Source organism: Pezoporus flaviventris, unplaced genomic scaffold (assembly GCF_033815535.1).
Source record: "Pezoporus flaviventris isolate CSIRO_AGI_PZ_B2104156 unplaced genomic scaffold, CSIRO_AGI_Pfla_v1 ptg000056l, whole genome shotgun sequence".
Lineage (NCBI taxonomy): Eukaryota > Metazoa > Chordata > Aves > Psittaciformes > Psittacidae > Pezoporus > Pezoporus flaviventris.
Genome location: NW_026892604.1, coordinates 1,057,669 through 1,083,589, shown reverse-complemented (window position 1 = coordinate 1,083,589; position 25,921 = coordinate 1,057,669). Strand labels below are relative to the sequence as shown.

At 39.7% G+C, this 25,921-nt stretch overlaps 1 protein-coding gene across 5 annotated transcripts in view; it reads right to left on the bottom strand.

The window, feature by feature from the left end:
* Positions 1-25,921, bottom strand: part of PHKB (phosphorylase kinase regulatory subunit beta) — an 83,768-nt gene that overhangs the window by 27,809 nt on the left and 30,038 nt on the right. For all 5 annotated transcript variants that reach the window (XM_061469320.1, XM_061469319.1, XM_061469321.1 and 2 more), the window contains 8 exons: positions 21,902-21,997; positions 19,712-19,909; positions 18,281-18,338; positions 15,626-15,703; positions 12,319-12,477; positions 9,530-9,624; positions 3,552-3,607; positions 3,280-3,373 (listed from right to left, as the gene is read on the bottom strand). In XM_061469320.1, the coding sequence (XP_061325304.1) occupies positions 3,280-3,373; positions 3,552-3,607; positions 9,530-9,624; positions 12,319-12,477; positions 15,626-15,703; positions 18,281-18,338; positions 19,712-19,909; positions 21,902-21,997 (834 nt within the window). The remainder of the gene's footprint in view (positions 1-3,279; positions 3,374-3,551; positions 3,608-9,529; positions 9,625-12,318; positions 12,478-15,625; positions 15,704-18,280; positions 18,339-19,711; positions 19,910-21,901; positions 21,998-25,921) is intronic.

Genomic DNA, 25,921 nt, shown 5'->3' with positions numbered 1-25,921 from the left:
TAGACAGAAGCTTTATGTACCTGATTCACAATGGAACTTCTGGTGGTGAAGCATGAAACACATCAAGCGCACACCCATGATTCTGCACCAGCTTACTGGTCTGCCAGCTTCCTGCACATCAAGGCTTGCTTGTGCATAGAGGGACTATTTTCAAGGAATTTTCAGAGGAAGGGTACAGGTGTATGAGAGACAGAAGTAAATCAAAATCAAGTAATCATATAGATATTTATTAGGGCTTGTGATAAGTTTACCTACAAATGTTGATCAATGCATTTATTGTTTAGAGCAGCATCTGTCATGGTCTTTTAGATGTATTTCCAGGACAAACAGTTGTGGACAGCTTGAAGCACCTATTCAGTGTAGCAGAGTGCTCTCGTATAGAGAGCACTGAACAAGACTGAACAAAAAGAGGATGCTGAAGTGGCCTGTAGCTGCCATTCATAGAGTAATAGAATGGTTTGGGTTGAAAACGACCTTAAGATCATCTAGTTCCAACCCCCACTGCCATGGGCACAGACACCTCACACTAGACACCTCACACTGTCACTCAAGGCTCTGACCAACTTAGCCTTGAATAGTGCCAGTGATGGAGCATTCACAACTTCTTTGGGCAACCTGTGCCAGTGCCTCACCACCCTCGCAGTAAAGAACTTCTTCCTCATAGCTAACCTGAATTCCCCAGTTTTATGATTAAACCCATTACCCCTTGTCCTACCACTACAGTCCCTGATGAAGAGTCTCTTTCCAGCACCCTTGTAGGGCCCCCTTCAGATATTGGAAGGCTGCTATAAGGTCTCCATGTAGCCCTCTCTTCTCCAGATTGAACAGCCCCAACTTTCTTAGCTGGCCTTCATATGTGAGGTACTCTAAGCCCCCTTATCATCCTCATGGCCCTCCTCTGGATGATCTCCAACAGTTTTATGTCTTTCTTAGGTTGGGGACTCCAGAAGTGCACAGTGTACTGCAAGTGAGGTCTCATGAGAGCAGAGCAGAGGCAGGATCACCTCCTTCAACCTGCTGGCCATGCTTCTTTTGATGCAGCCCAGAACACAGCTGGTTTCTGGGCTGCAAGTGCACTCTGAAGCCTGCTCATGTTCAGTTTCTCATGGACCAACATCCCCAAGTCCTTTTCCTCAAGGCTGCTCTGAATCACTTCACCTAGCCTGTAGCTGTGCCTGGAACTGCCCCAACCCAGGTGTAGGACCTTTCAGTTTGCTTTGTTGAACCTCATGAGGCTGGCATTGGCCCACCTCTCAAGTGTGTCAAGGTCCCTCTGGATTCCTTCCCTCCTCTGTGTTGACCACACCACGCAGCTCGGTGTTATTGGCAAACTTGCTGACAGTGCGCTCAATCCCACTGTCCATGTCACCAACAAAGATGCTGAACAGGATCAGTCCCAACACTGGTCCCTGTGTGACTAGTGACACCACTCGTCACTGGTCTCCATGTTGACAATAAGCCATTGACTACAACTCTGTCTGCAGCCATCCTGACAATTCTTTATCCACTGATTGGTCCATCTATCAAATTTATGTCTCTTGAATTTACAGAAAAACATGTAACGCAGGACAGTGTTGAATGCTTCGCACAAGTCCAGGTAGACGGTATCAACTGCTCTGCTCCTATCCATCAGTTCTGTAGCGCCATCAGAGAAGGCCATCGAATTGTTCAGACAAGATTTCCCCTTAGTGAAGCCATGTTGGCTGTCATCAACCACCTTGTTGTTTTTCATGTGCCTTTGCATGCTTTCCAGGAGAATCTGCTCCATGATTTTGCCATGCACAGCTGTGAGACTGACAGGTCTGTAGTTTCCAGGGTCTTCCATTTTCCCCTTCTTGAAAATGGGGGTTATATTTCCATTTTTCCAGTCATTGGGAACTCTGGCACTATTTTTCAAATATGATGGACAGTGGCTTAGCAACTTGATCTGCTAGCACCTTTGGGACCCCTGGATGGATTTCATCAGGTCCCATGGGTTTGTGCACATTCTAGTTCCATGGAAGAGCTTGACCCTGTTCCTCTGCTAGAGTGTGCTTATTGTTTTCATTCTCCCAGTCTCTGCATTTGTCTTCCATGACTTGAGTGACATGGCTAGAGCACTTGCTGGGGAAGACTAAGGCAAAGAAGTCACTAAGAACCTCAGCCTTCTCCAAATGCAGGGTAGCCATGTCTTTCATTTCCTTCTGGAGAGGATCCACATTATCCTCGTCTTTCTTTTGTTGGCACATACCTTTAGAAGCCCTTCCTGTTACCCTTGAGATACGTGGCTGGACTGAATTCTAACTGGGTCTTAGCTTTCCTGACCTGCTCCCTAGCTTCCCGGACAATGTTTCTGTAATTCTTCCCAGGCGCATGTCCTCCCTTCCACCTTCTATAAGCTTCTTTCTTCTTTCTGAGTTTGCTCAGGAGCACCATGTGTACCCATGAAGACCTCCTGGCATTCTCACCCCATTTCATTTTGTCAGGATGCATCACTGCTGAGCTTGCAGCAGGTGATCCTTGAGTATCAGCCAGAATTCTCTGGCCCCCGCTGCCTTCTAGGACTTTATCTTCCCCTGTTGGTTTCAGCTGGCCTTGATAGTCACCTGAGCAGATGCATCTAAGCCAGCATCACCAGTGAGGCCCAGTACAGACAAGGCTACCAGGGCCAGCATTTCTAGTGAAGGGGTACTGCACTCTGGTAGGAGGGCACTTGCCTGTATAGAGAAAGGAAAACCCACAGCCTTCGCAGAGGACAAAGGAGATTCTGAAGACTTCCTTCATCCAAGTGATTTCTGAACAGAGTTCTTTAAATGTGCTGAGTTAAAGGGGTAAATGAGAAAGGGTTTAAACACCAAACTTACTGGATATAGTCAACTCAAGAAGACTATAAAATGCCTGTTACAGGATCTACACTATGAAAGTAGCTGATGTTTTATGACTACTGCCTTATTCCATTTATTTAACTATTGCTCATTTACTCGTTTCTCCATCATGATTCATGTCGTCTACTGTGCTATTATTAAAATCCTATTATTTATTCCCTATTTGTTGAAAGTGGCTTGGGTCATAAGCCTATTCAGATAATATAGATGATCTGGACATCCATGATTCACTGAGACTCTAAGGAGGCATGTATGACTGACCAGGGTCAGCGTGTCTTAAAAGAGAGCTAGAAGTAACACAAAACCATAAGCAACGTGCTTCAGGATACACAAGCCTAATAGCTTGATACAAATTCCTATTGTTATGAAAGAAAGGTATAGATAAGAGAAATAATTTTAAATACAGATTTCTTACTTTGACAAGTTCTTTCTGAGCCCATATCTGAATTGGTTCCACCTGCTGGGGGGTCTGAGTTTGGATTCCATAGGTGTTGAGAAAAACCTGTAGGCTACAAATGAAATAACAGATTTAATGACAAATCACAGAACAGGCATAGTTTTAACAATTATCTTGGCAGCAGATACAGAAGTAGCTGTACACTTCCTGGAGTACCTTTAGCTGATTTAAGATGTCTGTTGTTGAACACTTCCCTAACGCATACATTCATAATAAAAGTAAATACATACCGCTGACTTTCTGCTATCAAGGCCACATGTACTACCAGATCATTTTCTAAAGGACCCTAGAAAATAATGAAAAGTATTTATTAATGTTGCTAGCTAGCCATTTCATTAGATATAGCATGAGTAGGGACAATGTCTATTTCAACAATTCACTAGTATGCCAGACATCACTGCAGTGTTTTTTCTTACTATGTGAACATATTGGAAGAGCAACATGGGAGTGAAACCTGTACATCTCAAAACTATGGGAAACCGGTCCTGTCAATAACACTTTGCAAGAAGCATTTTGGAGAATTACTACTAAATAGGTTTCTGGTAATCACTTGCACTGTTTGGCTTTTTTAAATTAAAAAAGCCCACCCCGATATGTAAGAAAAATACCTGATATGACCATGTTTCGATACACATTTTTGAAAGAGTGAAATAACTCAGTTATTTGGGTAACCAATAATACCCACTTTAAAATAATGAACTGATTATTTCAACCCTTTATTCTGAAATATTTTGATCAGACAGCCTCTCTTTACAGTTATATGAGAGGTATATTACATTTTACAGAAGATAACAGCATTTCCTTGCATTGTCTTTTTGGTACCTCACCTTCTAAAAGAGTGCATCTCAACAAAATCTATATACAGGCATCTGAAATGCTTACATACTCTTGTTTATTCCTTACAGTAATGAAATTTACTAAAGTGGAAATACTCTTCTGTTCAACTTAATCAAATAGTTCTTTAGCTGTATGAAAAGAGAAGACACCATTAACGAGAAGAAACTAATTTTGATTTCCAAAAGCGTAATTAAGATGTGGTTTCATACTTAAGTCATTTTTCTAGCACTTTAAGGCAAATACTAAGTACTGATCCTGCATAAATTAGCTCAGTTAGATAAAACAGCATCATCAAACATTCAAACTGCTTCAACAAATTTAAAATGTGGATTAAATAAGGCAAGGTCAACACTCTCAGATGAAACTTGTTTGCTGACTTTAACTGCAAGACTTTTGCTGACAAAGCACAACTCCCTCACCTTGATATATCTGTGCATCTACCTTTCATTCTGTCGTGGTTTAAACCCAGTCAGGTAATTCGTTCGCTCACTTCCCCCCCCTTTCTTGCCCTCCCCCTGCTCTTGGAGGGATGGAGAGGAGAATTGAAAAGAATGCAACTCCCACAGGTTGAGATAAGAACAGTTTAGTAACTAAGGTATAACACAGATCACTACTGCTACCACCAATGATAATAATGATAAAGGAAATAACAAGGGAAGAGAATACAACACCTCAGCACCAGCTGACTGATAACTCGCCCCCCTCAGCCCGACCAAGCTCCAACCGATACCTCCTCCAACCCTGCAGTCTCCCAGCCCTTCCGGCTAACTCCCAGTTACCTCCTGGGCATGACGTGCTGTGGTATGGAATACCTCTTTGGTCAGTTTGGGTCAGGTGTCCTGTCTCTGCTTCCTCCTGGCTTCCCCTCCTCCCTGGCAGAGCATGAGGCTCACAAAGTCCTTGGCCAAACCAAAACATCCTTGTTATCAGCTCTGTTCCCGAGCTGAAAGTCAAAACACTGCACTACACCAGCTACCAAGGAGGAGAAAAATGACTGCTACTGCTGAACCCAGGACACATTCTTTAATCTTCACAATGATGACAAAACTGGAACAAATATATGTATCAATAAATATTTTGCTCTGATCCTAGTGTGATAATAAAACCACACAAGATAGACCAGCACCTGTTTCAGCAGCAACAATCCCAGTGAAATTCCACAACCACCTGGTTAGCAGGGCATGGACACCAATCACACTTGACACAAGTTCCACACTGCTGCTCAGAGGATACAAGGACAAAGGCTTGATCATAGAATCCTAGAATAGTTAGGGTTGGAAAGGACCTCAAGATCATCTAGTTCCAAACCCCCTGCCATGGGCAGGGACACCTCACACTAAACCATATCACCCAAGGCCTCGTCCAACCTGGTCTTGAACACCGCCAGGGATGCAGCATTCACAACCTCCCTGGGCAACCCATTCCAGTGCCTCACCACCCTAACAGGAAAGAATTTCCTCCTTATATCCAAACTAAACTTACCCTGTTTAAGTTTTAACCCATGTCGTGGTTTAAACCCAGTCAGGTAATTCGTTCGCTCACTCCCCCAACTTTCTTGCCCTGCCCCTGCTCCCGGAGGGACGGAGAGGAGAATCGAAAAAAAATGCAACTCCCACGGGTTGAGATAAGAACAGTTTAGTAACTAAGGTATAACACAAATCACTACTGCTACCACCAATGATAATAATGATAAAGGAAATAACAAGGGAAGAGAATACAACACCTCAGCACCAGCCGACCGATAACTTGCACCCCTCAGCCCGACCAAGGACCGACCCATACCTCCTCCAACCCTGCAGTCTCCCAGCCCTTCCGGGTAACTCCCAGTTACATTCTGGGCATGACGTGCTGTGGTATGGAATACCTCTTTGGTCAGTTTAGATCAGGTGTCCTGTCTCTGCTTCCTCCTGGCTTCCCCTCCTCCCTGGCAGAGCATGAGGCTCACAAAGTCCTTGGCCAAACCAAAACATCACTATCAGCTCTGTTCCCAGGCCAAAAGTCAAAACACTGCACTGCACCAGCTACCAAGAAGGGGAAAAATGACTGCTACTGCTGAACCCAGGACAACTCATTACCCCTTGTCCTGTCACTACAGTCCCTAATGAAGAGTCCCTCCCCAGCATCCCTATAGGCCCCCTTCACATACTGGAAGGCTGCTATGAGGTCTCCACGCAGCCTTCTCTTCTCCAGGCTGAACAAACCCAACTTCTTCAGCCTGTCTTCATACAGGAGGTGCTCCAGTCTCCTGATCATCCTCGTGGCCCTTCTCTGGACTTGTTCCAACAGCTCCATGCCCTTTTTATGTTGACGACACCAGAACTGCACACAATACTCCAGGTGAGGTCTCCCAAGAGCAGTAGAGGGGCAGGATCACCTCCTTCGACCTGCTGGTCATGCTCCTTTTGATGCAGTCCAGGATACGGTTGGCTTTCCGGGCTGCAAGCACGTACTGACAGCTCATGTTCATTTTCTCATTGACCAACACCCCCAAATCTTTCCCCGCAGGGCTGCTCTGAATCTCTTCTCTGCCCAACCTGCAGCTGTGCCTGGGATTGCTCTGACCCAGGTGTAGGACCTTGCACTTGTCATGGTTAAACTTCATGAGGTTGGCATCAGCCCACCTCACAAGCGTGTCAAGGTCCCTCTGAATGGCATTCCTTCCCTCCAGCCTACCAACCGAACCACACAGCTTGGTGTCATTGGCAAACTTACTGAGGGCACACTCAATCCCACTGTCCATGTCAGCGACGAAGATGTTGTACAAGACTGGTCCCAACACTGATCGCTGAGGGACACCACTCGTTACTGGTCTCCAGCCGGACATTGAGCCATTGACCACAACTCTTTCCATTTGGCCATCCAGCCAGTTCTTTATCCACTGAGTGGTCCATCCATCAAATTGATGTCTCTCCAATTTAGAGACAAGGATGTCATGTGGGACAGTGTTGAATGCTTTACACAAGTCCAGGTAGATGACATCAACTGCTCTACCCCTGTCCATCAGTTCCGTAGCCCCCTCAGAGAAGGCCATCAAATTGGTCAGGCAGGATTTCCCCTTCGTGAAGCCATGCTGGCTGTCACCAAGCACCTTGCTGTTTTTCATGTGCCTTAGCATGCCTTCCATAAGAATCTGCTCCAAGATTTTGCCAGGCACAGAGGTGAGACTGCCTGGTCTGTGATGCCACAGTGAGCTGGAATTCCCACATATTCCAAAATGCCCCTCTTTGTTCTCACCCACATTATAAGCACATGCAGTATCTTGGACAGTTTTATCATCTTCATGTCAAAGAAAAGCACAGCCATCTATAGCAAAGAAGTATCATCACTTGGAATAAGAGAGGTATAAGCAGACTCAAGTGATTCCAGAGCTTCTCCATTTATTTACCTGTAAGCTACTGAACAACAGACAATCCATCTCAGAACCCCTTGCTTACAAAAGAACTACAGGAATTGCTGAATTGCTCTAAGTCAGATTTCTGTGAAGATTTTTAGGTTTAAAGGGAGAAAAAAAAAGGTAAACTTATCCTTTCTTGATTTCTAGCTTTCAAATATAACTTCAGTCTTGCCCATCAGAGTACGCTCAAGGATCACCCTGGGAAGGTCTTTCTCTTTCCCCTATTCTGGTAACAACAAAAACATCAGTGGTCCCACGTATGAAAATTTCTGCCAAAGTTTCAGCAAAATTCAGCAGCTAAGGCAGCTTTTAAAGGGAAAGATTAACAACCATCAGCTCAGCCGAGCTGTCTGAGTAAAGCACAGCTGCTCTTTGAAATAATTCTAGACAACTGTTGAGTGCTTAAAAATGAGGACTGTATAGCCACTTGACAGTGACAAACCATCTAGTCTGATCTCATTTTTAACAGTGACAAAGCTTTTTTTTTTTTGCATCATTTGCAGATGAAGTAAAATATCAAAACAAAGCTGCTGAAGTTATTTTTTATTCTTTCAACACTCTTGAGCTTTTAAAGCCCCTATTATATTGCTGAATTTTATCAGGTAACTGCATTTTAGTAAGTTCTTTACTCACCCACAATGTGGCCACCAAGGAGTAAATTATGAGAAAATAAATTTTTATTGTATTATTTATAGTCTCTTCCAGAAAGCTCCCAGGGCAAAGGCTATTTTTCTCTGAAGATCTGGAAAGTCCCTATCATATAACAGCTACCCCCAAAAATAGTAAAAGTATTAAAAAAAAAAAAGTATAAAAAAAATAGTAAAGTAAAAATGCTTTTCTACTATAAGAATTTCTGGTAAGTCATGAAGTGTCTTTAAACAAGCCAGCATTTTCCTCAAAGTGTTCATCTGTGGTGCATTAAGAATTACAGGTTTCAAGAATCAAAGAAGAAAAACCAAAAAAGTTGGATGTGCCGCATGCAGCCCTGATTGGCTACAGGCTTCTACTGGCACTCCTTAAAGGGCATGTGAATGCAGCAGCTCCCACGTTCTATAGTGTTCATCATCCCTTGATGTAAGAACAAAGAAGGAAACTGGGAAGAAATGAAGTAACTGAGCTTTCATTACCTCATAATAACATGGCAGAAGTAGGGCACTGTGAACAATGAAAGTCTCATTATGAATGAGACACCTTGGTGACAGGACATAGTGGGGTAGCAGGCATTTTAAGCAGCATTTGGATCAAACATGAAAAACATTCTTCATTTCTGATCTTGGAATAAATCTTAGGGTAAGTATTTTACACTTCAATAACATATTCACAACGCTGAACAATGAACTTACCAAATAGATATTCCTTATATCAAGAAATAAATGACTGAAAAAATCTCTTAGCTACATGCTGCTGTACATACAGTTCTTACCTCTATAATAAAAGTTCCTACATATAGACCATGTTTCTATATTGTTATCCTATCTGCTGCAGATTTGAATTACACTGTTTCAAGCATTTCCCATCTTTGAGCACTCAGACTCGCTGCGCATATAAGGCAAAATCAGAAGCATCTCTACACACCATGCACACCAAAAAAGAACTTCATCCTTGTATCTCTTAGGAGCTTTAAATGAAAAAAATATTAATACATTGAAGTGGTAATTAATTTGAAAGAACAAAAACCAAGGCTCATTCTTGCTTCCCTGACATATCTTAACTCAAAGAAACACACGTATCTATTAGCAGCTACTTAAACTTGCATTTTACGTATCATTTACATACATTTTGATTGCACCACTTAATTAAAGGCAAAACCTGCAATGTTATAATCTTCCTTTTGAAAGCAATCAATCTTCCATCAACTACGACAGACACATATTTAAAATTTCCCTAGCACTTTAACTGTAACGTTAGAAGACCATGTGTAACACAAAGGTCACATTTTTTTCAGTAAAAATGTTTTAATTCTAAGCTTATGCTTACCTGATTTGAAAATCTCATGCTAACATTCCGCTGATCTTGTGGAGCTACATACCGACCAATAGGGTCAATATCTTTAGGACTTATTAATTTGTCAGCTGAAAGGAAATTATAATAAAATACAGAATGATGTGAGTACTTCCCTGCAGCTTTTGTGAAGGAGGCATAAAAATGTATCTTACATAGTCAGTTCTGCTGCTATAATATTTTTTTTTAGATCAATAATTTACATATAAAAAAAACATTGTGAAAAATTATATTAATTTTAGGACTAATTACTTAAGCATCATTCTTACTACAGCTAACTATAATACAACTAACTAAATAAAAACAATCCTTTATTTTTTCACAGAGATGCGTTAAAAGAATATATGCGAGCAGACTCCACAGCACACAAGTCACATATAAAGCCCTCAAATCCACAATCATGGAATGAATCTGGTGTTTTAACAAGAAACTCAATGTTTACCATCAAAAATTTCTTAGCTTTGAAGAAAAGCAGATAGCCTTTTATCTCAAAGTAATCTCACAACAATGTGGAATGGGACAACGGATATCTAAGACAACTCTCAATATGATATCTCAAGAAGAAATCTAAAAAAAAAACAATTACGTTTTTTTGAAACCTAGCACTTTCTACACAGAGTTTTTTACAAGGCAGAATACAATCCCCACAACTCTAAAATTGCATTATTTTAACCTTCCCCAGAAGGAGAGAAAGAGAAGAAAGAAAGAAGGAAAGGAAAAGAAAAAGGGAAAGGAGAGGAAAAAGGAAGGAAGTTATTTTAACCTTCTCCAGAAACAGAGAAATAGAAAAAAGAGAGAATGAAAGGAAAAGAAAAAGGGAAAGGAAGGAGAGGAAGGAGAGAGAGGGAGGGAGGGAGGGAGGGAGGGAGGGAGGGAGGAAAGGAGAGGAAAAGGAAGGAAGTTACTTTAACGTTCTCCAGAAAGAGAAGAAAGAAAGAATGAAAGGAAAAGAAAAAGGGAAAGGAAGGAGAGGGAGGGAGGGAGGGAAGGAGGGAGAGAGGGAGAGAAGCAGGAAGGCAGGAAAAACAAGAACAACAAAAAGTACTCCAATAAAAGTAAGGAGGCTGATCAAAACAAATTAATCATTTCCCTGGAGGCAACAGCAGTTTCTGAAAGGGATGACTAAATGGGAAACCAGTACTTCTCCAGAAATCAAGATGTTTGAAGTCAGGCTTCCATTTAATTAGAAAGCACCAACAAGCAAAGTAACACACATGAAGTCTTTCACCAAGGACAAGACTGCCACTGGGGTAGGTTTTCACCCAGAAAAGTGCGAAGTTAAATGCACCAATTATAAATGAGTATGAATAAAATTTGCCAGTAATTCAAAGTTTATCTGAATTACTAGCAAACAGATTTAGGTCTGTGAAGAAGTTTCCAGACCCTATTTGCAAAGACAAAAGAAATAAAAATATTTTGAAAAAAAGGGAGGGAGGAATGAGAGGTAGTGAATACAGTGGAGGGAGAATTTTTAAACAATAAAGGAAACAGTTAATAATGAGAACAATTCAAAAAGAGATTTAGTGCAACGACGAAAGCATGCAACATTATTCAACAAAGGAAAGAATCAAAACAAACCAGAAGAAAGTTATGTTACTCAAACAGCATTTAGCAAACAATAAATACAAGTTATTTAACCAGTCTTTTGCAGGTACAGAACTACACAAATGTTACTGTAAGATGAATACTAGCAGAGCTACTACAGTATTTGACACATGCACACACATTTGAGGATTACTTGGCTAATACTAAAGGGTTAAATTAATTTTTTTCTGTTAAAGGTGAGACTCCCTGCATTTACTTTACAGTGTTGACTAAAAAAGGAATTAGGCAAGGAATACAATAAAACGAAACAGGTGGAGCACCATACAGACCAGAGCTCCATACCTAAAGATACACCCATTGTTCTTATCAAGTCTTGCATTTTAAAGTCCCCTCCAGTGTTTCTCATTTTTACTACCAACAGCCTGTTTCCCTTCATAATGTTCACAGAAAAAAAATTTTATAACTCAATCTGATGATTACTAGGTAAATGTTGACCACGTTAAAATAAAGGAATATATCTTTCTCCTAAAAGAAATACTTAGAAGAGGAAAATCTTAACTTTGAAGACTTTCGAAGCTTAACAACTGCTTTTGCATTAGCCTTCGAATTCTCTCAAGAGAGATCACAAGTTCATTTGTGACTGAAATTCATTATAACAGTTTTCAACAGCCCAACTTTGAAATGCACTTTCACATGCTGCTCATCTAGTTTCTTCCAAAAGCTAAAAATAACAGACTGAAGACAACATCAACTTTTCCTGAGACTGTAAAAAGGAAAAGTTATTCAAAAGTTAAGCATGTGTTGCTTAAAACAGTAAATTTTAATTAAATGCTACAGATCATCTACAAACATCACTGTACAGGGGCAGCTGACACAGTTAACCCAGTGTTAATATATTTTGCCATGAAGAAGAGGAAATAAGAGAGAAAGCCAGGGAAAGAAAAGAAACATATGTTTAGAAGATTTTAGTATTCTGAAATATTCCAGTAAGCTTCACACCATGCTGCATGCAGCATACTGTGCTTTTAACATAAAGAATAAAAAGCAGTTTTTGCCTATCAGATATGTACCAAAATAGAGTACCTAAACCATGTCACTCACAGTCCAATCAAAATTCAAGACAATGCATATTTTTTCAGATTCAACAAAAACATCAACAAAATAAATACCCTTCATTTGGGGGTAAGTTAAAACCTGAGAGAATTTCCTCAGCCTCTTACCCAGGAGTTTTGCAATGATGTAAACTGCCTGTCCCCACAAGAAAAATTTTCCATCACATCCACTGTTACTAGGAAACCGTTTCTGACTGCCAGGGTTCTTCTTCTCCAGTTCAACAAAATCAGCTGGCACATAGTAATACTTCGGTACAACAGGACACCCTATGGAGTTTTAAAATAAGTAAAGTAAGCAAATAAATTCCACTTCCCTTATTATTTGTTTGTAGTTCCATAATAAAGCTAAAGTGGATTTGAAATCAGGAAAATCTGTACCCTAGCAACAATCTGACTGAACAGATATGACTGTTGCCATTCATAGTTATCTTGCAAAACCTTAATCACTATGGGAAACCCAGGGTAATAATAAACTATTTTTTTTTTTCACTGAACATTTCCACATAATTCCTTCCCAGAACACATACACTATCTGTGTAGCACTTTACTGTGCAAGAACAAAAACAATAAAGCGAAGTGCAGTACAAGTAACAAACCATAACCGAAACAAATGAAAATTGCATCAGGGTGAAACAGGGTGTTTTTCCCCACACTTAACAGCAACTCAGTATCAGATAAATTTTAAAGCTGAAATCTTGGCCAAAAGTAGCCAACCATTTAGTTACATGAAATTTATAATGTTTTTGCATGTACAGAAAACCAAGTAAAAATGAGGATTTTAGTTTTGAAGCGTCATGAAACAAAATGGCATAACTTCTTCATTGGAAGGCAGCATATCTTGCATCTAGAGTTACACCATAGGTATTACTGATTATTGTGGATCAACAACCTCTGCTTCAACATTTTTTTAAGTGGACAAGACTTACGAATTTTGGAATATAATTACAATTGACTGACCTAATTATATGCAATACAAAACCAAATTAATATGCTTTTTGCAAAATTCTGAATTTATTTGGATAAAGAACATACGATGAACAGAATAATGTTGCAGTGTCTATTTGATTAGACAAAAAAAAAAACAAACTGCCAAGAAGCTGAGAAAAACTGAAAAATGAAAGGTCCCAGAGATGGAATATTCAAACGAGTGAGGTATCAAAACACACCCAGAAATTTTGACATGACATACTCATGATGACATTCAACACGAGGAACCACAAGATTAATTTAGTGTCCATGGAACTTCACATATCCTTTAATAATTAGAAAAAAGAAATTATCAAGCAATGTCAGAATATCTGCTATGCAATAAAAATTTGGTAACAAAATTACAGAAACTAGTTGACTTCAAGACAGTCTAGGTTTAAAGAACAAGTCAGATTAAAATATTCTGCATCTACTTCTGTAACTGTAGCACAGATGTCAAGAACAAGTGACTAAAGATGCTGAGATCTAAAACTGGATTGTCGGTATATTGAAGCTTGTTCAGTTCTCAGGCCATTTTTTTCCTTTACACTCAAACTTACAGCCTTTCTCTTGTTTCTGTTCTTTTATTTTAACTGAATTTTGGATGGATGTGTGTGTAGGCCACCAATAGCCTTGTCTGCAGGTCCACCAAAATTCTGGAGTGCACAATTTAAGAGAACATTTGTATTAAAATTAACATATTGCCACTTTCACTGCTCTGAGCCAGAAACAATTTCATATGCACACATCAAATTATTTTTTAAGTCTTGTGAATTTAAGTGACAATGAATGACACGAGTAATTCTCAGCTGTATCCAGGTGGAACACTGAAAAAAATCTGTCTGTTGGTAGGTAGTTTTTTCCTGCAAAGTCAAAGTGAACTTTGTACACAATGAAGAATAGGTGAAAGAGGGCAGGAATGATGGGATACAGTGTAAATCTTATATTTTATAAGAAGCATTTGTATAATGTTATGAGGAAATAACACAGTGGATGGATGATGGCAGAGCGGTGGATGTGGTCTACCTTGACCTCAGCAAAGCATTTGACACAGTCTCCCACAGCATCCTCACGGCTAAAATGAGGAAGTGCGGACTGGATGATCAGGTAGTGAGGTGGACTGCGAACTGGCTGAAGGAGAGAAGCCAGAGAGTTGTAGTCTATGGGGCTGAGTCTAGTTGGAGGCCTCTGACTAGTGGAGTGCCTCAAGGGTCAGTACTGGGACCGGTATTATTTAATATATTCATCAATGATTTAGATGAGGGAATTGAGTGTACTATCAGCAAGTTTGCTGATGACACTAAGCTGGGAGGAGTGGCTGATACGCCAGAAGGCTGTGCTGCCATCCAGCGAGACCTGGATAGGCTGGAGAGTTGGGCAGGGAGTAACTTGATGAAATATAACAAGGGAAAGTGTAGAGTCCTGCATCTGGGCAGGAACAACCCCAGGTTCCAGTATAGGTTGGGAAACGACCTGTTAGAAAGCAGTGTAGGGGAGAGGGACCTGGGGGTCCTAGTGGACAACAGGATGACCATGAGCCAACACTGTGCCCTTGTGGCTAAGAAGGCCAATGGCATCCTGGGGTGTATTAGAAGGGCGGTGGTTAGTAGGTCGAGAGAGGTCCTCCTTCCCCTCTACTCTGCCCTGGTGAGACCGCATCTGGAGTATTGTGTCCAGTTCTGGGCCCCTCAGTTCAAGAAGGACAGGGAGCTGCTGGAGAGAGTCCAGCGCAGGGCAACAAAGATGATTAAGGGAGTGGAACATCTCCCTTATGAGGAAAGACTGAGGGAGCTGGGTCTCTATAGTTTGGAGAAGAGGAGACTGAGGGGTGACCTTATCAGTGTCTATAAATATATAAAGGGGGAGTGTCACGAGGACGGAGCCAGGCTCTACTCAGTGGCAAACAATGATAGGACAAGGGGTAATGGGTACAAACTGGAACACAAGAGGTTCCACTTAAACTTGAGAAGAAACTTCTTCTCAGTGAGGGTGACGGAACACTGGAACAGGCTGCCCAGGGAGGTTGTGGAGTCTCCTTCCCTGGAGACATTCAAAACCCGCCTGGACGCATTCCTGTGTAACATTATCTAGGTGTTCCTGCTCTGGCAGGGGGATTGGACTAGATGATCTTTCGAGGTCCCTTCCAATCTCTAACATACTGTGATACTGTGATACTGTAATGTAATGTACATAATATATATGTCGTTCTTACATATATCAAAAGCATCTTCCCCTGTAACATTACTTTTATTATCACACTTTATGATACAAAGTACCTACATGAAAGAGGTTATATCACTGCTAGTATTTTATCATCAGGAAACACTGTAATATTATTACTTCTTCTTTGCTCTGACTGCAGTATCCATTAATAGAAATTTCAGTATTTTAATAATTTTAGCTTCATAAAAAGCTACAGTGCTTCAGAAGAATGATTATCAGATAATACCTTCACATGTATGTTGAAGCAAAGGATCCAGAAGATCCTGATACTCCTTTACTTGTGCAGGATTTCCTCTAAAAACTCCTAAAAATAACAAAAAAAGAACTGATTTAATGGAAGAAAGAACTATTCCATCGGCTTAATGTTCATAACATGAGAAAAATCTCGTGTTTATTTTTCAATGTGGTACTGCCTGCACACTAAGCAATTCATGAAAAGTAAAAGACTAAACTGTAGATCCTCACTTACTGCTATAGTTAAATCTCACAAGGATCATGAGTCAGCCGCACTCTTTATTAGCTTAAAGTGAAATTGATGGCAAGTTACATGAGGTAGTAAAGCTGTGAATTTACAGAGGCTCAGGAACTGGACACAGACAACCAGCCCAGCTAGCTGTAAATAACTTAACTATAGCAGAATGAAGAAGCAGAGCTTGTGTGTCAGTGCGGGGACAAACAGGCTGGTTCCAAATCTTTAGTACAGAGATGCAAACTGACCTAGAAGTGAGCTGCCTAGGAATCCTCATGAATAAATACAAAAGGAATCTGAAGTAGTAAATGGAACAATTTCCCTCCAAAGACTTTTAGATGGAGTGTTTACACTGATAAGTTACATAGCTATTTTATCCTCATATCATAGAGGTTCAGAACTGCTGACACACCTTAATATATTGAACAGAATAGACAAGTCTTTATGATAATATTTTTGGGAAGAAACTGTTACATTTGGCAGTACCAGTACCTTAAATGTTCTTCTACCAGAACTTAAGTGATTCCAAAATGAATCTGATGAACATGATCAGTGTTCAGCTCATCAGAAGTTCTTCTATTAAAAGATGTATGAAAAATACCAAAAGCATTTCTGTTCATCAAGCAAAACATGGATGAACCTGACAAGTCACACTGACATTTTAAAACAGAACATTTTTAACACTGAAAGGGGAACAAGTTAGATGAAACTTCTTCATTGTAATCCCAACCCACACCATTCGATTCTTCCTTTCATTTCCTTCCAGTTTTCCTTTGCAATTACCATATTCTTCCATATTATTATAAATAGCTGTTTCCCTCCGTATCTTACCCTAGAAAGCTACCATAATCCTCTATTCAACCAGAAATTTAAAAAATGCTACTGAAATATGTCTTATGAAAAAACCAGTCATATTGATTTAGTTTAATCCATTCCCACAGCTATAAATGCACAGCTGCTACCAAGAGAGTCCTAATCATTTCCTTTGGAGAGAAATCCCAACAAGGGGAAAAAAAAGCCCCGCAAAAAAACCTAGAAGAAAAAGCAGCCTTTTTGAATTCTTGCGGGTGAATTCTGAAATACAAAAACAAGACGACAGAAAATAAGAAACTAACCCACTGAGAACAAATATAACAGACCACTTTTATTACAAAAAAAGTTTAGATATGTTTTTTATTAGATAAGTTTAGGTGTATCTGATATATATTTATCTGTATATGCACAGATGAATTTACGTATATATGTTTAGATAAGTTTGTTGTTCATTTTTAAGTTTTGAGATATTTTGTTCTTTTTTGTGGTTTTTTTAAAATACATGTATATTGTTACATATAATTAACAAGAAATTATCTTTTATTATTTCAAGAAAAGCCAACAAATATTTCTACTGGAAAGACAGTAAACTGAAATTTGACTACTGTATACAGATTTCATTTCATAGCTCTTCAACACTCTATTAAAAACCAAAGCTTCACAAGTTTTGTTTATGACACTTTAAAATATTCCCAAGAGTGTGTATATATATATATATATATATATATATATATATATACAGGAAATGAAATCACTTCTTACAAGAAACAAACACGTGAAAGTTTGCACACAGAAAAGCCTGTTAAGTGACACGCTGCTGAACTATTTCAAAACACTTGAGCACAGCCATGATGTGCTGAAGTTTTCTGAATTTATAATATTCTGAGTATCTGCAATTTAATCTTATTGGCAGATGCTGTAGGGGATAATAAGACACACTTACGTGATAATACAATAGCTTTAATATCAAGAATCATCTAGACAACAGTTAGCTAGTAACGATCATCATCCATGAAGAATAAAATATAATACTATTATAAAAATACTACTACATAATAATAACATAAATATAATTACATAATACTAATATAATAATACTACTTAGTACTACTAAAAAATGCGTGATCGATTCAGTAATTCAATAATACCTACTTGCCAGAACTGTTTTAACTCTCCATGTCTAAAAAATCCTAAAAGGCTGCCACTGAGAAACCAGGAAAGTTGATGGGCTAATTAGTTTAACTTACAAGAGAAAATACAAGTACATATACAGTTACTTAACTATGCTCTGCTAATCTTTAAAAAAGTAAATGAAGAAAGAAATTTTGCTGATGTGAAAAAAACGAGGGATTAGGGACTATAATTTACAGGACACTCTCCTTCCTTACTGAACGAAGCACTGTCCCACCATTACACATGTAACAAAATCCAGTTCTCAGGAGTCACCTAGATATTCAGTAGTTTAATACACTGCTGAGATATTTAGTGTCACTGCATTACGATTTATTTTGGCAGGACAGGAAAATCATTTTGTACCTTTCCCCTAAGGGCGCATCTCTCAAATGCCTTTAAAGAACAAGAATGTAAAGCTACACTTACCATCAATTATCATGAAAATAAAAAACAGAGGGAATTCACACTCAATGCCATCAAAAAGCTGAAAAGAAAAAAAATTAGTCAGACATTTCATCTTTTTTTCCTTTTTTTTTTAAGATATATATTTGAGTATCCCACTGAATAATTTCAAAGCAACAAAATACAAACATGAATGAAAAGACATCAACTTTTCATTTAGGTTACAGCTTCTTAATTCATGGGCACTTTAACTGTCCTCTGCGTCATTCTCCAGCAGAATTTTTATATAATCTATATATTTTTATATAATCTATGTTTTCTTTTCCAGAAACTACCAGGGAGGAAAAAACCATAAATTTTCATTTAGATAACCTTTACTGATAAATATTGTGGTCAAAAGCAGCACTGTTTTCTATACACTCAGGCTGTAGTCAGCTGTGAAATTAAATAAAATAATAAATAACTTCCTTATTTACGTGAAATAAACTGTACCCTAAATGCACATGGAAGCACATTCACTACAAAACAATCAACAACCAACTTGCTAATTTAGCAATCTCTCAAAAGTGCACACGACAAATTGTAAAATGCACCTCCATTCACTTGAAGCAATTAGGCATCACTGTGCAATTCTAATTGCAAATACTGGTGATTGTGTCTGGTTTGGTTTATTATTTCTTTTCTTTTGGGGGGGGGGGGGGGGGAAGGGGATTTTGTTTTGGTGTGAGGTTTTTGTTGTTTTTTGTTGTTCACAGTATCACACAGTATCACAGTATGCTAGAGATTGGAAGGGACCTCGAAAGATCATCTAGTCCAATCCCCCTGCCAGAGCAGGAACACCTAGATAATGTTACACAGGAATGTGTCCAGGTGGGTTTTGAATGTCTCCAGGGAAGGAGACTCCACAACCTCCCTGGGCAGCCTGTTCCAGTGTTCCGGCACCCTCACTGAGAAGAAGTTTCTTCTCAAGTTTAAGTGGAACCTCTTGTGTTCCAGTTTGTACCCATTACCCCTTGTCCTATCATTGTTTGCCACTGAGTAGAGCCTGGCTCCATCCTCGTGACACTCCCCCTTTATGTATTTACAGACACTTATAAGGTCACCCCTCAGTCTCCTCTTCTCCAAACTATAGAGACCCAGCTCCCTCAGTCTTTCCTCATAAGGGAGATGCTCCACTCCCTTAATCATCTTTGTTGCCCTGCGCTGGACTCTCTCCAGCAGCTCCCTGTCCTTCTTGAACTGAGGGGCCCAGAACTGGACACAATATTCCAGATGGGGTCTCACCAAGGCAATTTGTTAAATATTTGTTAAATATTTAAATTTGTTAAATATTTTTTATTTGTTAAATATTTTTTATTTGTTAAATATTTGTTAAATATAATTTGTTTGTTAAATACCAGCTAAACATTTGAGAAAATCAAAATCTGTCCTTATGTAGGCCACATATTCTTTTACCTTAATTTCTGCTGGTTTATAATAACGTCGTGTTTTGTCCTCCAGTGCTGTTCCGTACCCGTCTCTCAGAAATCTTTTAAACCCATATTTTCCTTTCAATTTTCTAATAATTTTATCTAGTGTTTGGCTGAACAAAATCTCATCATCCAAAGCAAATGCAGGATAACTAAGACAGGGCAGAAGAGCTGCATCAGTATTCTGTAGAAGGAGAGAGAGAAACAGCGTATGACAAATTTAATTAGATCTCTGACAATTATTTGATGCACAAAACAAAACCTGTTTAACTTACTAGTGAAATACACATTTGGAACATTATCAAAACTGCAGTGCAAATACACTAAAATAGAGTACAAAACACTCTAAAGATGTATACGGATAAATGACAAATCCGATATTTGGATATATGATTTAAAGGAGATCTCATCTGACCCAGAATCTAACCTAATTTACAGTTGATAATCTGTAGCAAATAAGGCAACACATTCCTGAACTTCGTGGGTTTAGAAACACAAAGTATCCTCCAGGTTATTCCTGGAGGCAACAAAAACATTTTGGCATCCCACGCTCAAGAATAATCACATTTTATAGAGGTGCAATGCTGAGAAGTAACTATGATTAAACCATCATTTCTGAAAAGCTTTTTCAGGAATGTTCTTCAGGTGCTGTAACAAACAAGCCTATCCGATTTACAATTAAGGTGATACGGGAATGATTTCCAGAAAAGATATGAGCAGCATTTCTCAGGAACCATGTACAACTACCATGATTAAAATCGCAGTTTACTAACTAGTGCATTACCAGTACAAGTAAGCTTACAGAAATACAAATAAAAGTAATTTTAATTCATATATCATGCACTGTTCTGATACTCCTTTCTGCTGATACATCCAAGATATTCAGCCATTTAAAATACCTATTTTTGACTATATTATTGATGAGAACCCATAAAAGGAAAAATAAGGACACAAAGATTGCTTTCATAGCACGAATAATTTATGAAACCACCTTCTCTTTAAATATTTCAAGTCTTCAGCAACTAATAGACAGCAAGAGCTCTAAAAGACTATTATACTCTACAAAAGTAGTTGACAGTGCCTTTTATTTTAATTATCTAGTATCACAACTCTGCTATAATTCTTCTACACAAGTAAACTACTGATGTTGAAGATTAATAGTCTTTTTCGTGAATAAAAATGTCATTATACCCCAGAATTAACAAAAAAATCACAACTCGTGGTACTATCAGTAGCTAACAAGACAGGAAAGGAAAGGAAAAGACCAAGGGTGTTGTGGGGAGCCAGACAGGCAGGTCAATGCCCCCTTAGAGCAGGGTACAAGTCACCACACATCCTTATAATGTGATGAGGGGTGATGGTTTTAAACTAAGAGAGGAGATCTGAGCTGGATGTGAGGAAGAAATGAGGGTGTAACACGGGCACAGGTTGCCCAGAGAGGTGGTAGATGTGCTATCCCTGCAGACATTCAAGGCCACGCTAAATGTGGCTCTGGGCAACCTGATCTAGTTGAAGGTGACCCTGCCAATGGAGGGGGTTGGACCAGATGATCTTTGAAGGTGCCTTCCAACCCAAACTACTCTATGATTCTTCATTATCACTCATTTTAAATTACTGATTTTCAAAGAACAAATTTACCTTTCATGCTAGTACTTAAATAAGATTTTTTTAGTCTGCGCACTTAGATTTACTCACTGGGGAAATACTTATTTGTAGCAGTAGCTTGGAATAAGAAGAAATCTTCTTTATTCAGCAATTTATAATAAGCCAACCTTAAAGGCATATTTTCCAGACAATAGAATGAATTAATGCTAAAACAAAGTATTAAAAAAAAGCAGGCAGTGACTATATGGTGGAAACTAGACCAAAAGAAAAACAATCACCAAGACTGCAACCCATACTTAAGTTACTGCAGTTCATTTTAAATTTGTTTAGAAAGCTACCAACAGGCTACCACTTTAACTTAAAAATTCATAAAATAAAATATGCCATTTTAGTTGCAATTCAGAGAAACACCTACATCACAGTGACATTTAGGAAGCAAAAATTTAACATCTTTCCAGCAAACTCCTGTCCTTATTAAGCAGAACTTAATGGCCATCATAGAACTAAGGATTATGTTTGTATCCATTTGTTTTTTCCACACTGTTGAGGTGAATTTCAAGTAATTACTTACATGAGACCTTGATTCGCGGGGTAGCAATGAACAGAGAGTCTGTCTGTTACGGTTATGGGCATCAAAATCCACAAATATAACAGACCAAGAGCAGCCCTGTAAACAGAACACCAAATCTATTTAAGTGGAAGGGAAGAAAGGTTATCATCTACTGTTGAAACTAATTGGTTCTTTGCTTTTATTTAAGTTATGATGTAATAGTCTGGCTACAGGCAATTTTAATCAGAAAATGTAACACAACATCAAATTGAAAACATATTAAATGTGTAAACGTATTTAAATAAACCTGAATCCAATGGCTTTATCTACTACTCATTATGAATTATATGATTCATTCAAGCTATGAATTCTTCCATTAATTTCTTGAAAAATAATTATTGTATGAAGGACAAAAAAAACCCCAAAACAGTTGTCCCTGCCTGTGACTGCAGGAAGTGGTCCAAATAGCGATGATATTTCCTTACAAGTCCATTAGAACACAAATAATTGGATAATCACCTGAGGTACTGCTTTGGAAAAATGCTTCCGTAGCAAATAAACTCTCCTGCTTTACAGCTAGTGTAATACCTGTTATCAACAAATACTCCTTAGCAAGACCCATTTCCCAGTAAGATTCTGTAGTTTTACAGTACATCTGTCTACCTTTTGACACTTCCTGAAACACTCAGAAAAATTCCGGTAGCTGAAATACTGTTAAAACAGAATCAACAACATTTAAAAATATTATCAGTACGCCACTTCTTGGAAACTCAATGCAGTAAGTTACAGAATCATAGAATAGTTAGGGTAGGAAAGGAAATTAAGATCATCTAGTTCTAACCCCCCTGCCATGGGCAGGACACCTCATGCTAAACCATGTCACCCAAGGCTCTGCCCAACCTGGCCTTGACCACCACCAGGGATGGAGCATTCACAACCTCCCTAGGCAACCCATTCCAGTGTCTCACCACCCCAACAGGAAAGAAGTTCCTCCTTATATCCAATCTAAACTTACCCTCTTTAAGTTTTAACCCGTTACCCCTTGTCCTATCACTACAGTCCCTAATGAAGAGTCCCTCCCCATCATTCTTCATATGGGAGATGCTCCAGTCCCCTGATCATCCTCGTGGCCCTCCTCTGCACTTGTTCCAACAGTTCCATGTTCTTTTTATGTTGAGGACACCAGAACTGTAGACAATACTCAAGAGAGGTCTCACAAGAGCAGAGGAGAGGGGCAGGATCACCATCTTTGACCTGCTGGTCACGCTCCTTTTGATACAGCCGAGGATAGGGTTGGCTTTCTGAGCTGCAAGTGCACACTGCCTGCTCATGTTCCTTTTCTCATCGACCAACACCCACAAGTCCTTCTCCACAGGGCTGCTCTGAATCTCTTCTTTGCCCAGCCTGTAGCTGTGCCTGGGATTGCTCCAACCCAGGTGTAGGATCTTGCAATTGTCATAGTTAAACTTCATAAGGCTGGCATCAGTCCACCTCACAAGCGTGTCAAGGTCCCACTGGATGGCATTCCTTCCCTCCAGCGTATCAACTGAACCACACAGCTTGGTGTTATCGGCAAACTTGCCAATGGTGCGCTCAATCCCACTGTGCATGTCACCGACAAAGATGTTGAACAAGACCGGTCCCAACACCGATCACTGAGGGACACCACTCGCTACAGGTCTCTACCAGAACACTGAGCCATTGACTACAACTCTTTGCGTGCTGCCATGCAGCCAGTTTATTATTCACCGAGTGGTCCACCTACCAAATTGATGTCTCTCCAATTTAGAGACAAGCATGTCATGTGGGACAGTGTTGAATGCTTTACACAAGTACAGGTAGATGATATCAACTGCTCTACTCCTGTTCATCAGTTCCATAGCCCCATCAGAGAAGGCCTCCAAATTGGTCAGGAAGGATTTCCCCTTCGTGAAGCCATGCTGGCTGTCACCAAGCACCTCGTTGTTTCTCATGCGCCTTAGCATGTTTTCCAGGAGAATCTGCTCCAAGATGTTGCCAGGCACAGAGGTGAGACTGACTGGTCTGTAGTTCCCTGGGTCACTAGTTTTTGCCTTCTGGAAAATGGCAGTCATATTTTTTTTCCAGCTGTCGGGAACTTCACCTGACTGCCATGATTGGTCAAATATCATGAGCAACTCTTAGTGCTCAAGACTATGAAGAAGGTAAAGATCCTAGATGTTTTCTTCTAAAATAGATAATGTGTGCATAATGTCTGATCATTATTTAAGATCCTTACTAGCTCCTAGCTCTTAATGCTTAACTTCAGCTTTTAAGATGTATACAGAGTAAATTGAAACAAGACCAAATGGCTAAGTCTTTTTGAAAGACTGCATCTGTGTATGCATAAAGAGCACTTTAATACTTCTCCACTGAGGCAAATAGCCATCAAAATTTCCTGAGGAGTGGATTCTAAACACAACACCTTACGCTAAATCGTATCACCCAAGGCCTCGTCCAACCTGGTCTTGAACACTGCCAGGCATGGAGCATTCACAGCCTCCCTGGGCAACCTATTCCAGTGCCTTACCACCCTAACAGGAATTTCCTCCTTATATCCAATCTAAACCTCCCCTGCTTAAGTTTTAACCCATTACCCCTTGTCCTATCACTACAGTCTCTAATGAAGAGTCCCTCTCCAGCATCCCTATAGGCCCCCTTCAGATACTGGAAGGCTGCAGTTCTAGTACAAATAGATAGATGAAAAAAAACGCTCCACAAACAAAACCCAAAGCCCCACAAGCCTATCCACAAATACTGAATGCCTAAGTCTACAGAATCAGAAATCCTTGTTTAGGAGGCTGTCGTGGTTTAAACCCAGTCAGGTAACTTGTTCACTCCCAGTGAGTGGTGCTGAGCTGACAACAATCGAGGTCCGTGTCCCCCCGCCACCGGGGTTCTCCCCTTCCCCACTCCCGGAGGAACGGGGAGGAGGATCGAAAAAGTGCAACTCCCACGGGTTGAGACAAGAACAGTCCAGCAACCAATGTACACAAATCACTACCGCTACTATCAACTACAACAATAATAAGGGAAAATAACAAGGGAAGAGAATACGATACCACCGGCCAAGAAAACGAGTTCCACCCGGAAGCCCGTGTCCTTCCGGGTAACTCCCAGTCACTCCCCACCCCGGGCATGACGCGCTGTGGTATGGAATACCTCCCTGGCTAGCCCGGGTCAGGCGCACCCGGTCTCTGCTTCCTCCCGGCTTCCCCTCCTCTCTGGCAGAGCATGAGCCTCACAAAGTTCTTGGTCAGGGTAAACATCACTTAGCAACAACTGAAAACATCGACTTCACCAACACTGTTCTCAGGCTGGAAGTCAAAACACAGTACTGCACCAGCTAACAGAAAGGAAAAAAAAACATGACTGCTACTGCTGAACCCAGGACAGAGGCTCTCCTGTTTTATGCCATAAGACAAAGAAGGTTCTAATAACAGTAAGTGCTACTAAGCTTTTCATCAGTAGTTAAGTTTGTTTAATAGACTGTACTTCTAGATCAGCTGCTTACTATTTAAATCAAATTGTAACTTACAGTTTTCATCACAGGCATCTGAATAAGTCTAAAATGTTTTAGTTTAACAGTTGGTTTTAGGTGAATAAACTGTGAGGAAGAACTTTTTGTTTGACAGTGCTTACAATTATTTTAGATTGTTGTTTTGATCCATACCTTCCATTTTACCAGTAGAAAAATGGCAACAGAAATAACTAGGAATGTTTTAATAAATCAAGCAGTACAGAAAGGAACTTGGAACATAATTTGGACTGTCTCAAAGTCACACTTTTATACTTTACACTCATTAGCTTATGCTCATTAGCTCACACAGACAGCACCTGAGAATTCCCCTTACTCACCATTTACAACTTCTCTCCTTTATACTATTTACCTTATGGCAAACCAGTGCATTTATACAAGTATATTTGCAACAGATATATTTGCAATCTGACTTACAAGATAAAAGGAGAGCACAGACATTAAAAACATTGCAGCCCAAAGCCATCAAGAATATATGGAAACTT